This window comes from Acyrthosiphon pisum, chromosome A1, assembly GCF_005508785.2.
Source record: "Acyrthosiphon pisum isolate AL4f chromosome A1, pea_aphid_22Mar2018_4r6ur, whole genome shotgun sequence".
In the NCBI taxonomy this organism is placed as follows: domain Eukaryota; kingdom Metazoa; phylum Arthropoda; class Insecta; order Hemiptera; family Aphididae; genus Acyrthosiphon; species Acyrthosiphon pisum.
The window spans coordinates 22,191,557-22,208,257 of NC_042494.1; the positions used below are offsets into that span (position 1 = coordinate 22,191,557).

The window sequence follows — 16,701 nt, forward strand, 5'->3', positions numbered from 1 at the left end:
ATTATTTCAAATTTTTATTTATTTATATTAATTGTTAATTTTAATAAGAAATAACTAATAACTAATAAGTACTAAGTAAGTAATATTTAAAATAATTAAAAATTATTTTTGATACTTTCGATACAATATTGATATCACATAACTTACAATAGCACACAATATCTGATCAATATCGATACACACAATTATATTGTCGCCCATCACTAATAAGGAGTGCAATATTAATATACTTCATCAATATAATTTTGTTACTGTAACAGTTGTTGTAGTTTAATTAAATAACCAGTATGTTATAATTTGTTGGTATTGTTGTATATATTACATTATAGCAGTTGTAGTAAATTCAAATTCATTACTGAAAAATCATATTATATTTTCAATATTACAAAATATTATGCAATGATTGCATGATTTTCATTAACAGATAACAACAAAATAAGCTTTTCTAAATAACAATCAACAATTTATTATAAATATACAATTTATTTATAAGTAACTAAATAATATTACAAAGAAGCCTTTTACTATGGTATTGCTGCATAGGTTCAGACTTTCAACTAAATTAATCAGAATAAATACCCTGTACGTTACAACAATAGCAATGTTCAAAATTAAATAATTTCCTAAAACATATAGAAAAAAAATAACAATAAATATAAAGCATAAAGCTTCATTCGCCTCCCATTGCTACAATGATGTTAGACAGTGCTGTTCTCGCATCACTCTCTTCAAAAACTTCCAACACTTCCATGGCTTTCCGAGAATGTTCTTTTTGCAATTGTTTGGTATAATCTATTCCAGGCCCTTTCATCACAATACTGTGTATCTAAAACAAAATATATTTATTTTAAAATACTTATACAATACCTGACATATACAATAATTGACAATATATTCTACAAATAAAAATGATTTAAATTTAATAAAAATTAACAAATTAACATTTTGTGGCTGTGATTAATTTATAAAATATCATTGCAAAAGACCTTTGAGTCTGGTAAGTTACATATATACATATATAAACTATTAACTACTGTCCTTAAAACAAGTACAAGTGTGATCCGCTAAATAACCATACAATTTCCTAGTTTTAAATCTATGCAATGTATATAAAATATTCAAAGTATTTACACAATAAATGTGCTTAACATACAATTAAATTTGCTTTAGAATAATAAATTAAAATCATACTTTGGCATAATCAACATCTTGAACGGAATTTACACCCTTGTCGATTTCTTCAAATAATGATGGGTCGTGTTCAAGGTGAAACATAACAGGCGCTGAAGTTAAATTGAAAGAGATGCCCAATGAATATGGTGAACCAGACATAAATGGCTCTAAATCTAGGTATGCCTAAAAATATAAAAAATATAAATGTTATTATCACTGTACAAACAAATTAACAAGATATTATAATGAGAGTTGATTGCTTCAAGTATTACATATTATTCTAAATTATAATTGATTGTAATTTTTCAGTTAATGGCAATCAGTTGGTTAAAGTTAATAATAAATTAAAATTTAAGAAAATTTGAAATTCATATAAACTGCAAGAAATAATTTAGTATATTATTATTATTAATTATTATTAGGTACCAAATCATAAAATTATATTTAATTTTAAGGACTATAATTAGAATTAAATTGTACTATAAAAATATAATAAAAATATAATTTTATCTATATTTAAATTTGAACATTTAGAATAGAATACATTGATAGGTACCTAACCATTTGATAATTTATCAAATATATTAATTATTAATAAACTAATACTTGTAAGAAATAACTCATCATTTATTCAATATAAAATAGAGTGATAATTTCAGTGAACAAAATGTAGCTTCATCCAAACTAACCTTTATCCAACATTAGGTAATGTAGTAATGTGTACAACTATATTTTCTATTATTTTATGTATAAATCTTGATTGGTACTTGTGTTATCGCACACAAAAAAAAAAAAATCAGAAATATTATACGTATAAAAAAAAAAAATAGTCTATACAAACGTTATGATATCTTTCATACATTACTTTAGTAAGCCACAAGTACAATTTTGTTGACCACCCGATGGGCACAAAATCTCATACAACGGCCATTGACCTACAGTGGAGTTCAGTGAAAATAAGAAACAAAAGACCCTCCAGAACTTTTAAATCAATGCTCGACTCCTATCTTTTTATATTTCTATGGAGATTAAAGAATACAACTTACAAGGCAATTGTCTACTTGGTAAAATATTTAAATACATAGCAAATTTGATTTCAGTAACAAATAACATTATCATTGAAGAGTAATTTGATTATATATTTTTGGGACCTGTGTTTATTTTAAATTTATATTATATTATATAAAGATAAAAACGATAAAAACATTGAAAAATTATATTATCAATTTTTTTTTTGTGGGGGGGATGGATTTTAACATATAAGTACTTATTGTAGTACTATAAAATTGAATATTTATAGAAAAAGTTATAGCCTTCAGGCTTTCAGCTACCTACAGAAGTTGAAAAAATAAGTTATAAACACCCTCTAAGTTTCAAGTAATTTATTGATATAGGTAACTTTTAACAATTTCTAATTTCATAAAATATACAAGCAAAAAATATGCATTCAACTCTCATATTTGTTTTATGATATTTGTTTTCATTTCTTTATTCGAAACGATAAACGTGACAATTTTATGCATGCTTTTACCCCATCTGTCTGAGTAACTAATAGCAATCATTTATAGACAACAATTTCCACTGTAAATATCAAAACCCCTGTTTGAGCTACTCTCCGGGGTGGACAGACCGAGTCCAATCGTGAATGTAAGTCATCCAGAGATCTACTCAAACACACATAACAAATTTCATCAAAATCGGTCCAGCCATTTAGGAGGAGCTCAAATAGGTACACACTAACAAAATAATTGTATTATATATAAAGATAATTGTATATACTTTACCTGCCAAGCAAGTGAAAGATGTTTACCAAATAAGAATCCTTGTTTTTGTAACTCTACTCCATGTCCAGCTAAAGCTAATGTGCCTTGACATGATTTGCCCAATAAACTGCCGGCTGATAGAACATTACGTTTAGTCCAGTCTTGAAGAGCTGGTGTTAATGGCATATTTCCTAAAGAATCTGATGGTTCCAGAGGATTAAGAGGCAATTTTGAATTAAAATGTCGATTAAGTGGTTCAAATGGCGAAGGAAGAGGATTATTTTGAGAATCTCTTCTACCGACGAATTCAGCTTCAGAAAGATCACGCAAAGCACTACTGATTAACTCAACAAGCTTTAAAATAAAAATTTAAGCATTAAAGTAATTACATTTAAATCTGAAGTTAGGTATATAAATATTACTTACATCTTGATTCCTGAGAGAAGCAAGTTCTGCACATGAGTTACTCAGTAAATAATCACCACTGAGTAAAGCAATTTTATTTCCAAAAGCCATGTCATTAAGTATAACGGGTTCTGGATATAATCCTGGGTAAATGTTAACCAGACCGTTGTGTACTAAATGACTGGTACGAATCATTTCGGTAACTTCGGCCAATGCCCTTTGACTATGTAAAACACCAGCAGCTTTGTCTTCTTCCATTTCATCAACGTTTAAATGACCAGCTGCTTTGGAAATCAGCAACACAATCAAACCCCAAGCCTGCATGTTATTCCTGCCATTGTACAATAGGCCTCTGGTAAAAGTAAAATTGATTTAATTTTTTATTATTGTTATTATAATTTCAGTTTATTATTATCTACTCACTTGGCAGTTTTGAGCAGCGGATGATTGGAGCCGACCAACTTGCGCAGGTGTAACGCAACATTTGCTATTTCATCGCTCAGCAGCCATCTGAGGCTAAGAAACGACGTAGGGTAGCCCACGATTTTCTCGGCTTCGGACACTGCGCGGTTCCAGTCGGGCTTTTGTTGGTTGCCGTTGTGTACTGCCGTGGCCGAAGAGGCGTACGGTCGCCGGTAACAGACGACCGCTGACGCCGAATTCTTCGATATCCTGGGCCATAGTAGCCGAAATGCTGCTGGTGTGGTGTTCATGACGAACGGTGTGGCATTGGACGCGGCGCGCTCACGACGAGCGCGCAGTTATGAAAGAGAAAAGGAGAAAGTGAACCGATTACGAGTGTACACCATGACCAGGTACGATGTGGCCTCAAGGCCGTTGTTTGGAAGCATCAGACGAAATACGACAAACCACCATATTGTTAATTAATAATAACAATAATAAACTCTTTAGGATATTGTTACGAAATCGTTCATTACAATAATAAATAATAATAATAATAATATAAAATATATTATATTATAATAAAACTTTGAACTTAAGAATAGATAGTTAATGAATATCCCTTATCAGTTTATCGGTTATCAGTCTGTATACCCGATGTTAGTACTTTTTTCACGCCATTGGTCCTGTAGTTCCCGCCACTGATACTAGGTGTCTAGGTATATAATTGATATAATCACGATCACGGACGACGTTAAAATTCGCGAATGGCGAGTGGCGACTCGAGAGAAAATAGAGAGAGATATTTCGATATAATATAATATACATAATAATATTACTATTTATTACCCATATATTTTCTACACCGTGGTCCATCGGTTTGCGTCTTTGGGATAATGTTCGCGTAGGGTTATTGGTTTCTGTTGTGCTATTTCGAAATGTACAATGTCCAAATACTAATTACTTTGATTTCGAAAAAACCCTATTGAACCGCGTAGGTACCAAGACTGCAATATTCACAAAAACACGAGCAAATCCAGTAAATTATGGAGTATTTCCAAGAAATGAATTCTCTCCTCTTGTATGGTGTCCGAATGCGTTTTTGTGAACCTGATTAAACGAAATAAAGAGGTACCTACGGTTAGTCGTAAAATATTATATTCAGTATGGATGTCGTGTGTTTTGCTATATTGAAGAGAAATTTTTGCGATTTACGCAATTCTTGCATACCTTAGGTAGCAGTGTAGCTTTTCGAATGCCGCCTATCCTGGACCCAGGTGTCACTTATTATTAATAAGTTAGGTATTAATCGAATTATTATTATAAATACTTAGTCCATTAACAGGTGTAAACGATAAATATTATGACTAGCTACCTATCTAAATGACTAGGTACACTAAACATATTATTTGTAATAATTATCATACTTCTGTCATTAAAATATCTTTATTAGCTGAGTAGGTATACCTACCAAACGTCTTAATCTATACCAACAATATGCGTACAATAATGTACCTATTAATTTATTTTAATTATGTGATTGCTAATACTTGTTTAAATATATATTAGGTATATCTACCTACGTAAATAATCATAAAAGTATACGAATTAATATTAAATCATGATCCACGTGGCATATTATATTGTATTATTGTATATTATAAATTATAGTTTGTTTTAAATATCCCCTGCTGCCTAGTCACAACATTTTCAAAATTAAGAAAAAAAAATGTTTTTACACCTACCTTCTATTTTATTTTGATTATTCTATAGTTGAAATAGCATCCCATGTATGCTGTATACATAATATACTATGAAAATCTATTATAATAGGTAATCGCAGTACTTAGTAGGTGAGTACTATAATAATTTATACTAATAAAATGTTAATGACTGCACGAGTCTCGTTATTTATACACTACAAGAATTTTTTTTCTTATAAAACAAGTAACATGTTAAGTGTATTTGGAAATACATTTTTACTAGTTATACCTGAAAACTGCATAATATAGTTAGGTACTTATATTTTAGCACCTCTACATTTCATGACTGTCTAGTTGTGTCAATGGATGCTATGCCTATACCAACAATTTTTTATTAATCTATAATATTATTATGATTAATGATTTTTTCCACATAGGAATATAATATTCATTATATTATATTGTATTGACAAAAATAATTTTATTTTAAATTTGAATACCAACAGACAATATGGATTTGGTTTCTTACTTAGTGTCCGATTAGAATCTTCAATGTATTGGGTTAGGTTAGGCTGTCACATCAAAATTGAAAATGTAGTATACTGTAATGCAATAATACACCTATACATACTACATGATAATATATTATATATTATATTACTTTATAGTCTATTATATACATACATATTTATGTATATATGGATCGGTACTATAGGTAGGTATTCATAATGTTAAATTATACATATTTTTAACTTGAGATTATCGGGGATATTAACAAATATGCGTGACTAAAGAGAGGGCAGTGCCTGAATAAATAAAATTGATTTAAGTGATTTAAAAAACATGTTTTTAAAAAAAAAGTAAAGATGGGTGGTACCTACCTCTGTTCTGACCACTTTGTAAAATTCCCCTGTTCATGTCGTCTGTCTGCCGTTAATTATATTACAAAATAAAAAGTGTTGGAATTTATTTACTATATAAGGTGACCTAACTATAAAGTATGAAGTATGTATATATTATATCTACGTTATGTGTCATACATACATACATATATTATGCTTAAGGCATACTCAATGTTTAAGTATACCAGTTATACATTTAAACCACTTTCTATCCGAATCTTCTTCCTGTATACATCAAGTCTGACGTATTGTTAATAATTACTTACTAAAGGTAATATTTACGTATTACTTTTATGAACGGTAATAAATTAGAATACTCGGATTTCTGTAACCAAAAAGTATCTATTTATTGATTAATATAGTATATTAATCTTATTTATTTGTATAATGTTCTAGTTTATTTTACCTATTAAATTGTAAACTCTGTGGTTCAGAAAAATAATGATTTTTCAATCGTAGGTATACATTTTATTTAAATACGTAAAAATTGCTAAATTGTTGTAAAAATATAAAATCGTTAATACGATGTGGTTACAACACTTTTTTGTAGCGTAAACGTGCTTGGTAAATGTATAGTGATTTTTTTAGAAAACAATGTTCGGCAATCGGCATCATCTAAAACTTGCCTAGAGACTTTCCCTTTATACCTGTACATACCTATATTATTGGTGTAGATATTTCTCTATACTTTGATTACGATATTTTAATAGACATTCGTAAATGTATTGTACCAGCTACCTATATAGTACTTATACCTACGCATATATATATAGTCAACCGAGACGATGGTTAAAGTTATATATTTTATAATATATATATATTATTCCTACTCTTCTCTTACTCGTGATTAAATTGTTATGAAAGCGTAAAATAATAATTATTATGATTTGCATCGCACTGATATCCAAATTCCTATAAGTAAATACATAGGTTAAAAAAAATAGTAACAGCGTTTAAACATTTTACTTGTACATCAATTATTAATACCTACCTACATGATCTAAACGTGACTAAAGTGTGTATACACTTTCGCTTTTCAGTTTTATTTTTGTTAATTATTTTCATTTTTTTTTTACCACTTTATTCTAACTACATACTTTCCCTCCGGTTGTAATCCGATCGGCTGGCAGTCTGACTGACGACATTCGGATGGATTTAGATCTATATACAAAATAAAACACGTCATTATTTCTACACAGCATATACAATATACATGCAGACTATAGCTGTAAACACAGTTGGGACTAAAATGCATAACATATTTATAAGTCATAGGTACCTTGCAGGAATTTATGAATGGAAGCTTTCATTATTTATAACGGAAAACACTATACGTCAGTAAGACTCAGCACTCTCTTCCTAGGTAGGAATATCATGACTATATTATTATACATAACTTGCACATTTTGTAAATTGTATAGTAATTTATGTTTTTTTAGAATTCTACTATTTATTTCCTAAACCTTTAGTGTTATTTACTGAAAACATACTGATAGAACAACATTCAGTATAGTTATACTATTTAATATTTATATGTAATTATATGTCCGCTCCTATAAAAACACCATATAACAATTTATCAGTGATTTCTATTTTTAAATTAAATGAAATGAGATTATTATAAAATATTCTCTTAAAGAAAATAATGAATACCTTATGAAATGTCAGGATCAATGTTCGATTAGAAAACGAAAATAATTATACTGGATAATTAAATAGGTAAGTACCTACTATTTCGAATATTTTTGTAAATAATTATTTATGCGTTCATTACAATATTTTAATGTTATTTTTAATTACCTTAATTGCATACTTATTTGGAGTTACGCACTTACTTCAAAAAAATTAATTCGTTTTAGGTACCTACAGTCTATTTGCGACAAATTTACCTGTTTAAATATTTTACAATAACGACCCAATCAAATATATAGGTATACCTAAATACCCAATACAAATTAAAATTATTTAATTATGTAATGAATTTAAGTTTATTTCTGATCAATATAATTAGTTAATAATCTTATTGTGTACTAATTCAATTTATTTTTTAGAATAAAGAACTTTTTCACAACACATGTACCTAGTATTTTATTTTATTCAGACGATTTTTTCCACGATTCGTCTTACAAAATAAATCGAGTCAAGTAAAAGTGATAGGTACCTACCGCTACTAGCTATATTTTTCATACCAACGAATATGAATGACAATCGTTCTAAATTAAGGGGGGGGGGCTGCATTCCTTGTTGTACTACGCCAGAAAAAGATTGTTCTCAACGGGGAGACAATGGCCTTGAATAAATGACGACGACTGGTCTATAACCTACTTGATGAATCGAACTCGGCCTCTTTTATACAAAACCACAAACGACGTAAATGACGGTCAAACAGAATAGATAGTTTTCTTTATAAATTAAATAATAAAATGATATTGTAATTTATCAAGATATTATATTAGTTTTTTAAAAACACTTTTTTGTATCAAAATATTCTCTTATTTTCATAATTTTTCCTCTTATGTTTTATTATAGAAATGCATACGCCATACCTATAGGCTTACGGTATAGGCAATATCTAACTGTATAATTTAAGTCACTGAATTGTGGTGATAAAAGGTATAGTGACAATATGTATAGAAAGTAGGCGAATAGATAGTGAACATTATTGTAAGTCTACACATAGTAGTATAGTACCTACCATAGTATGAGCTTCATAATATAAGTAATAACTGTACTCCTATTGTACTTGTGGTTTGTATATACCACAAGAAAAAAAATATCCAGGTCATGTAGGTAAGTATACTGAAGAAACAGTTCACATAGGTAGAAAATATATTATTAATGGAGGTGTTATACAAAATAAATGAGAATTTCAGTATTTATTTAAGTATATTATGTAGATACTTGTGTGTTATCATACATTCATACTTATATATAAATATATATATATATATAACATAATATATTAATATACGTATGTGCTTTTTATTTTTCTATATTTTTAAAATGTTAAATGCCTACAATGTAACTAAATAGTAAATAGTTTTTATTATACTATTATGTACCTACTATTATTATACTGTAGTTTTATATTTAATTGTATCGTCTATACGGCTACCTATACCTATCTATTATTTTAATTTTGAATAATTATTGTCGATTAATAAGTTAAGTCTAATTATTATAATCTACCCTAGGTACCTCTATAACATTATGAATCTTCTATATCACTCCTGGATGATTTACGCAAAATGAAAACGAATATCATATTATAAATACTTATACAGTTATACCTATTATATCTAGGTGCATGTTTATAATGTGTCTGCAGTGACAGTGACACATACTTAGAACAACACACATAACGAGCTTCAAACAACATTAAGCAGTTTTCATCAAATATTATTTAATTTTTAGTTGCAAAACGATTACATCATTCCTGCGTCATAAATCATCTTGCCTGTCTATAAATCATTGGTGCAAAAGCCGGAAGAATAGATTAAACACTCAGCCAGTCAGCAGCATCATTATTAGTGAAACCATTAGTATATTGTCCATTAGTATATTGTAGACTGTAGGTATATATCGTATATAATATACACTATGCCGAATACTTAGGTACCTATTTTAAACGTCTCTATATAGAATGTTTGTTGACTTGTTGTTAGACATCAATTATTTCGAAATTATTAAACTATTATCTAACGTATGGATATTCTTATGTAATCACACATATTGTATACTTGTATCATTTATAATTTATATTATACTTTGCAGATAGTTAAAAAAAATTAAATTGTATTTTTTTAAATATTTTTAAAATAATTATCTTTTCCTATAGAATATAATATTATACACTTAATCTAATTCTAAATTTTGATTTTCGCTTTTAAACCAATACCTACCTCATTTTTTTTTTAAATTTCGATTTAATAGTTTGTATTGGTAGCTTATAAATTATAGGTGCATGAATTATTGTATAGCTTTTAAAGTTGTTATTTTATTATAGTCTATAGACATTACAGACAATGCTTTATCTTGGAAGTCAGAAACATAGTTTACCAGGTGGGTTTAATCGTTTTAAATTTTAGGGAAAATTATATTACATAATAATATCACATATTTTAATTGCGATGTATAACTATATAGGTATAGGTATAAATGTATAATGTATATATGTATATCGTACATGGACTATTAACTATTGTATATATAGTGTATATAATTACTCAGGTATTCACTTTTACTTTAACATTTACTATGAAATATAGGTTTATGTTTATCATATGTCATTCCGACATTACAATGTGGGAATATGTTATAGTTTTTAAAAATAATCACGAATCAATCGAGTTAACGTAGGTACCAGGTTAAATAATTTTAAAGGTACCTACCAATAATTAAAATCAAAATAGATAAAATAGATTTTTTTATTAATTCCATAATTAATGTACATTAATATAAGTATACGTATACTTATATTAATATAAAACAAACAGCAACCATTCAAATTCAGATTTCAAACAAATAAGTTAGAAAAAAGTTATTGCGATAACTGCGATGACGGGACTAACACAGCACCACAGCGTTGACCTATCTATATAATACTGTAACCGTAGATTGAGGATAGTTAAAATAAGTCATATAAATTTACATTAGACATCTATAAAGCAAAGACGCTAACTAGTTTAAACTAGAAAAGTGCATATTACTAAATTAATGTAAGATTTTAAAACAATATAATGCTTAGATGCCTTACTGCCTTAGACGTAATTATAATAATTAATAATTATACACATTTAACATTCAATACATTTCCTATCTCCAATATATATTTGTTCTGCTTATGTTCATATATGAAGTTCCCTACATAAAACTATAGTTTTATTTTAAGATGTTGTTTAACCGATTTTGAGTCGGTTAGGATTTCTTATTCGCGGTCCATAGCGATAATGATGTTGGATAATGCTGTCCTGGCATCACTTTCTTCGAAAACGTTCAATACTTCCATTGCTTTTTTTGAGTGCTCCTTTTGTAATTGTTTCGTGTAATTAATTCCTGGACCTTTAATAACGACATCGTGCACCTAAAGGTTCAATAAAATAGATACATTACAAATTTTGTTTGAAATACATAAATCAAAATAATCAAACTATTGAGAATTATAAATTCATAAATATATGTGACTGTATGAGTTAATGATAATTTATTACATTTTATTCGGGCGAAAACCAAAGTATAAATCTGAAGGTCATACATGTATGGATATGAATTTTAATGTTATGGTATATTTCTATGTTCTAACATGATTTAAACTTTATAGGTACGTTTAAATATATTCTCAATCAATAAAGTAACCTATAAATATATATATATATATATATATATATATATATATATATATATATATATATATTTTCATAAATAGTAATAGGGGGTAAAAATAATAAATTTAAAAAATTATATCCCAAATAGGTACAGGTGACATTATAAAACACAATAGGTTTTTATACTTTGATATTTTTAATCTGTTTATATTTAAATAAAATAATATAAGCTAAACAAAACAAAACGTTGTTAATTATCCAAAATTATGCATTTTGACTTTTATATCATTAAATTACCTATACTTTTAAATGACTAGTAAAAATAATGATTGAAATCAAACCAGTTGAAAGTCGGAGTTGTGTAAAAAAATAAAGTAGGATAATAATTGTCTTATAATTTACAATGTTACATATCCCCCCCCCCCACCAATTGGGGCCCCCATTAAATATTTAAAATAAAGAAAATATAAAGAAAATACTTCGACAATTTTACTTGTACTATTAAAATATACTTATAACAATGCAATTATTAACAAATAAAAAAAACTCAATAGGTACTACTTTAGTAAAATAAAGTTATCTACCTAGTTATTTTATTTACAAGCAAACGAATACTTTAGGCATACAATCTGTTAAGTCTAAAGTCATACAAATACACAATATATTGTAATTTTAACTATTAAATACCTCAAAGTGCGTATACACTTTTAATTTAACGCACATCAATCAATATCTATTTAACTTATTTTTATTGTAATACGAGTATGGAGTAGTACGTTGATGACGAATGACGACGATATTTTAAATAAATAATATATGATATTAAGGGTACGTTATAGGCAACATAACTTACACATGCGGGCAATTTCAATTTAGGTACATATTTAGATACCTATTATTTATTACCTATTTCTTATTAATGCCATTAGTGCCAATGGACTCTATCGAAGTCTAATCGAAGTAATTTTAAAATAATTGTGTTATATATGCTGACTATGGATGTTTTACATTTTTACAATGATTTTGTATCAATATTAATAAAAATATAATAAAATATTATATTTATTAATGTGTTTGTGATAACATAGGTAATACTATTAATTATAAATACCTAATATATTATTATGAGTATTCATAATCAATAGTAATAGGAGGTACCTAATACCTATGTTGTTTTTCTATTATTCAAAAATTATTATTTCATTTTCATCTTCACCAACTATATAATAAATGCATCAAGCCATTAATTGTATTTTATAAGTTTAACGGACGGAAAGTTTAGTTAAAATATAATATAGTGAATTTGATATTTACGTCTTGCATTTATATTGTTTTTAAATTATTTTTGAATGCGCCCATCTAAATTTTTCATAAGCCAAATATTTTATATTAGCTAAATCTTAATATTCTATAATCTTAATATTATAACTTTTATATTAGATAATAAGGGTCGTAAGAATTTCGGAAATGGTAACAAATTCATACGAATTGCTTACTAAATGACGGGACAGTAAAAATAATCCAACACCATTGAATCTCAGGGGGAAGGGTCTGAAGGAACGTTTCTCTAGCATCGTCTCAGTTTTTTGTTTGTGGGATGAAAACTAAAGGCATACAATTTTGAAAAATGGTAATTTAAATGTATACAAATTGCATGCTGAATATCTACAAAAAAAGGTGGGGTGGGGTGCTAGGATCAATTTGTAGATATTTGTTCGTTTCTGATTGCTATACAATTATGTTCATTGAGATTAATAACTACATATTATGTTAATATAGTGAAAAATTACAATTTATGTTATATAAATGATAATATTTTTATTTTTACTAAGTTTTAGAAATACATTAAGTATATAATACATAGACAATATTAAATATTTTTGATAGGTAATTATTTTGTTTTATAATAAACATTATATACAATTATTAGTTAATTAATTATTGTATTAGGTAGGTATAGTAGGTATAGTAGTTATAGTATATTATCCTGGTTGAATATACATTGTATTTGATGAGACTTTGGTTCGATTAATAGACTTAAACTAGTAAATAGTATAGTAATAGTATAGTAGTAGCACCTGCCACCTAGGTAGCATATATTATTATATTATAAAAATGTTTCTTCTTGATCAAAATCAAAAATCAATCTTTTGATGTAATACAATATCTTTATATAAGTTTATATTTAGTGAAATTAGTAAATACTTGAGAGAAAATTTACTTTGACATAGTCGACGTCTTGAACAGAATTAATGCCCTTGTCGATTTCTTTAAACAATGACGAATCGTGCTCAAGGTGGAACATAACTGGTGCTGAAGTGAGGTTGAAAGAGATTCCCAACGAGTATGGCGAACCAGACAAAAATGGTTCCAAATCTAAATACGCCTATAAATCAAGCAACAACTTAATAAATCATTTGTGAAGCAAATTACTGGTTGGTTTTATATGTATTATAATAACTTGTTACCATTTTTATAATCATTGTTCATCAATATTGAGTATTAACATTTTTAAGAGAGACCTATTTGAATTGGAAATTTAATTTAGATGTCAATATACCTATAATTTGTATATCCTGCTCTATGTTAGGTATGGGTGTAGTTTATACGTAATATTAATTTTATTCTTTATACTGTTATTATAATTATAGTCTATTTAATCTCATTGATTTCATAACAGTATATCCCTTTATAATTATAAAATCATTGCGACGATATCACTTAATTCCATCGCGATTCGATTACAATTTGAACTAAAATTTTACCTAAGACCTGCACGGTCTAGGGTTTTCTGAAATTGTTCGGTCTGTTGCAGTAATTCTCACCTGTCCCACCACTTCACGATCTCTTAATGATATTTTAATTTTGAAGCAAGTTATGATAATTTTACAATTATTAACAAAAAATTTACAATTTTAAGATGTTCGTATTAACTTGTTTCGTAAGAGGACGCCACATTATTGATATAGAAACATTTTTGAAAAACACAGACATTATTATAAATTATGCTTTTACCTTTAAACTTGTTGCAGTTATAGAGAACATTAATAATATAACATTAAAACAAAACTATAACGAAACTATAAAGTACGTGAACTGGTGAACTAATGAACTTAATATTGTTCGCCATGGGAACGCGTGCGGGGACAATACATTATACGATAGGTGCGCATGCAGACGTGACGTCCTCTATCGGCAGGACATAATTTATTATTATCTTAGTTCATGGTCGCGCTCAAGCCACAAGTGGTTTACCTGCCAGGCTAGCGACAGATGTTTACCGAACAAAAAGCCCTGTTTCTGCAACCGTTCGCCGTGGCCGGCCAATAAGAGCGCGCCCTGACAGGACTTTCCCAGCAGGCTGCCGGCTGACAGTACGTTGCGCCTGGTCCAGTCGCGTAGGGCGGGCGTTAGCGGCATGCCACCCCGCAGTTTTCCGGACGGTTGGAGAGGGTTGAACCGCAGCCGAGCCGAGCTGAGCTTTCGGTCGAGCGGCTCGAACGGCGACGGCAGTGGATTGTTTTGCGAGTCTCTGCGGCCCACGAACTCAGCCTCGGACAGGTCGCGTAGGGCACTGCTGATCAGTTCCATGAGCTAAAAGCGGAACAAAAAAAACTTCAAAATAATATTATAATTACGTATAGCGGTATATTCAGGAACGGATTTAGGGGGGAGGCGAGACCCCACAAGACTCAACTAATAAGAGGCCCCTCAAAATAAGTACATTTGGCAGTAAGTTTGTCAACTTTATATGGGCCCTAGGGTCCTACAACCATAAATCTGGTCCTGAGTATATACTTACATAGTAATATTATTTTGACGTTTTACGATGCATAAAGATAAAAAATCTATATTTTATTGTGCGCATATACTATAATATAGATACCTATATAAGTCCGCTTAATTTTCCAAAAAATACTTCCGAGGAACTTTTCTTCTAAAATCTAAATTTTGTATCTATTAGGGAATTAGGTAGGTAGGCAATACTAATAATGAATATTATTTAGATCGTGGTGAATTGGTCGCGAACAATATCGATCGCCGGTACAATTGGTCGCCAGGAATATTGACAGATGAACGAACATTTTTATTTTCTTAGTTATTTTATTATGTAGGTAGGTACCTACTAGGAGTTAGGACACTAAGTATATCTCATAAAGAATATTCATAAACTATTATTACTTTATATAAATTTGTGCCTAAATATTTTATGAATTATAAACAATTAAATGTGAAATTTTTATTTGATTTAATTTTTAATTTTTAATTGACGATCAATATTATTATTATTATTCTGACTATCAATTTATTGTACCCGCGATCAATTGTTTTTAATTCGCGGCGACCAATCCACCGGATACGCAATGAAACTTATGGTAGGTACCTGTTAAAGTATTTTTGGATAATTTTATACTTGCACCACTTATAAATTAGAATAATATTATGTATCTGCTGAGCAGTAAAAATCATAATTAATGATATAATGTTGTAATTTGTAATCACGGCCGTAGCCAGAGAGTGTGTTGATTAAATGTGTTGGTGTTAGGATCGGTTTTTTCATCTAGTATCTTGGTGTTTTAGTCTAAAAACGGTGTCCACGGTTTCAGACAGAACGTCATAGTAAACATTTTTTTATTCGCAGCATATACCTACTCACGTTTTGATTTTTCAGCATCGACAGTTCGTAGAAAGAGTTGGCCAGCAGATAGTCGCCGCTGAGCAAGCCAATCTTGTTGCCGAAGCTCATGTCGTCGTGGTCGACGGATTTAGGTAACATTTCTGGGTATATATTTATAAGACCGTTGTGCATCAGGTGGCTAGTGCGGATCATTTCTGCGATCTCGGCCAGCGCCCTCTGACTGCGTAAAACGCCTGACTTGTCTTCGTCCGCAGAGCTGTCCACGTTTATATGACCAGCCGCCTTGGACACGAGTAGGACGATCAACCCCCAAGCTTGCATGTTACTCTGGCAGTTGCTAAGCAACCCTCTGCTCGTAAGTACGACAATAAGAAATATTATATATATATA

The 16,701-nt window shown here is 29.0% G+C and overlaps 2 protein-coding genes across 3 annotated transcripts in view; both read right to left on the reverse strand.

Moving 5' to 3' along the window:
* Positions 1-300: 300 nt before the first annotated feature.
* On the reverse strand, positions 301-4,345 carry LOC100168103 (decaprenyl-diphosphate synthase subunit 2). Its single transcript, XM_001945747.4, has 5 exons — positions 3,765-4,345; positions 3,363-3,693; positions 2,958-3,290; positions 1,192-1,356; positions 301-826 (listed from the first exon to the last, which is right to left on the reverse strand). The coding sequence occupies exons 1-5, from the start codon at positions 4,052-4,054 to the stop codon at positions 671-673; spliced, it is 1,275 nt and encodes a 424-aa protein (XP_001945782.1). The 5' UTR covers positions 4,055-4,345; the 3' UTR covers positions 301-670.
* A 6,414-nt stretch (positions 4,346-10,759) lies between these two features.
* Positions 10,760-16,701, reverse strand: part of LOC100164029 (decaprenyl-diphosphate synthase subunit 2) — a 10,660-nt gene continuing 4,718 nt past the window's right edge. The window contains exons 2-5 of one of the 2 annotated variants that reach the window (XM_001946627.5): positions 16,330-16,660; positions 14,928-15,266; positions 13,894-14,058; positions 10,760-11,431 (exon numbers count right to left, since the gene is read on the reverse strand). In XM_001946627.5, coding sequence (XP_001946662.2) covers positions 11,276-11,431; positions 13,894-14,058; positions 14,928-15,266; positions 16,330-16,660 — 991 coding nt within the window. In that variant the 3' untranslated portion in view covers positions 10,760-11,275. The remainder of the gene's footprint in view (positions 11,432-13,893; positions 14,059-14,927; positions 15,267-16,329; positions 16,661-16,701) is intronic. The other variant, XR_003838972.1, reaches the window with a different exon arrangement.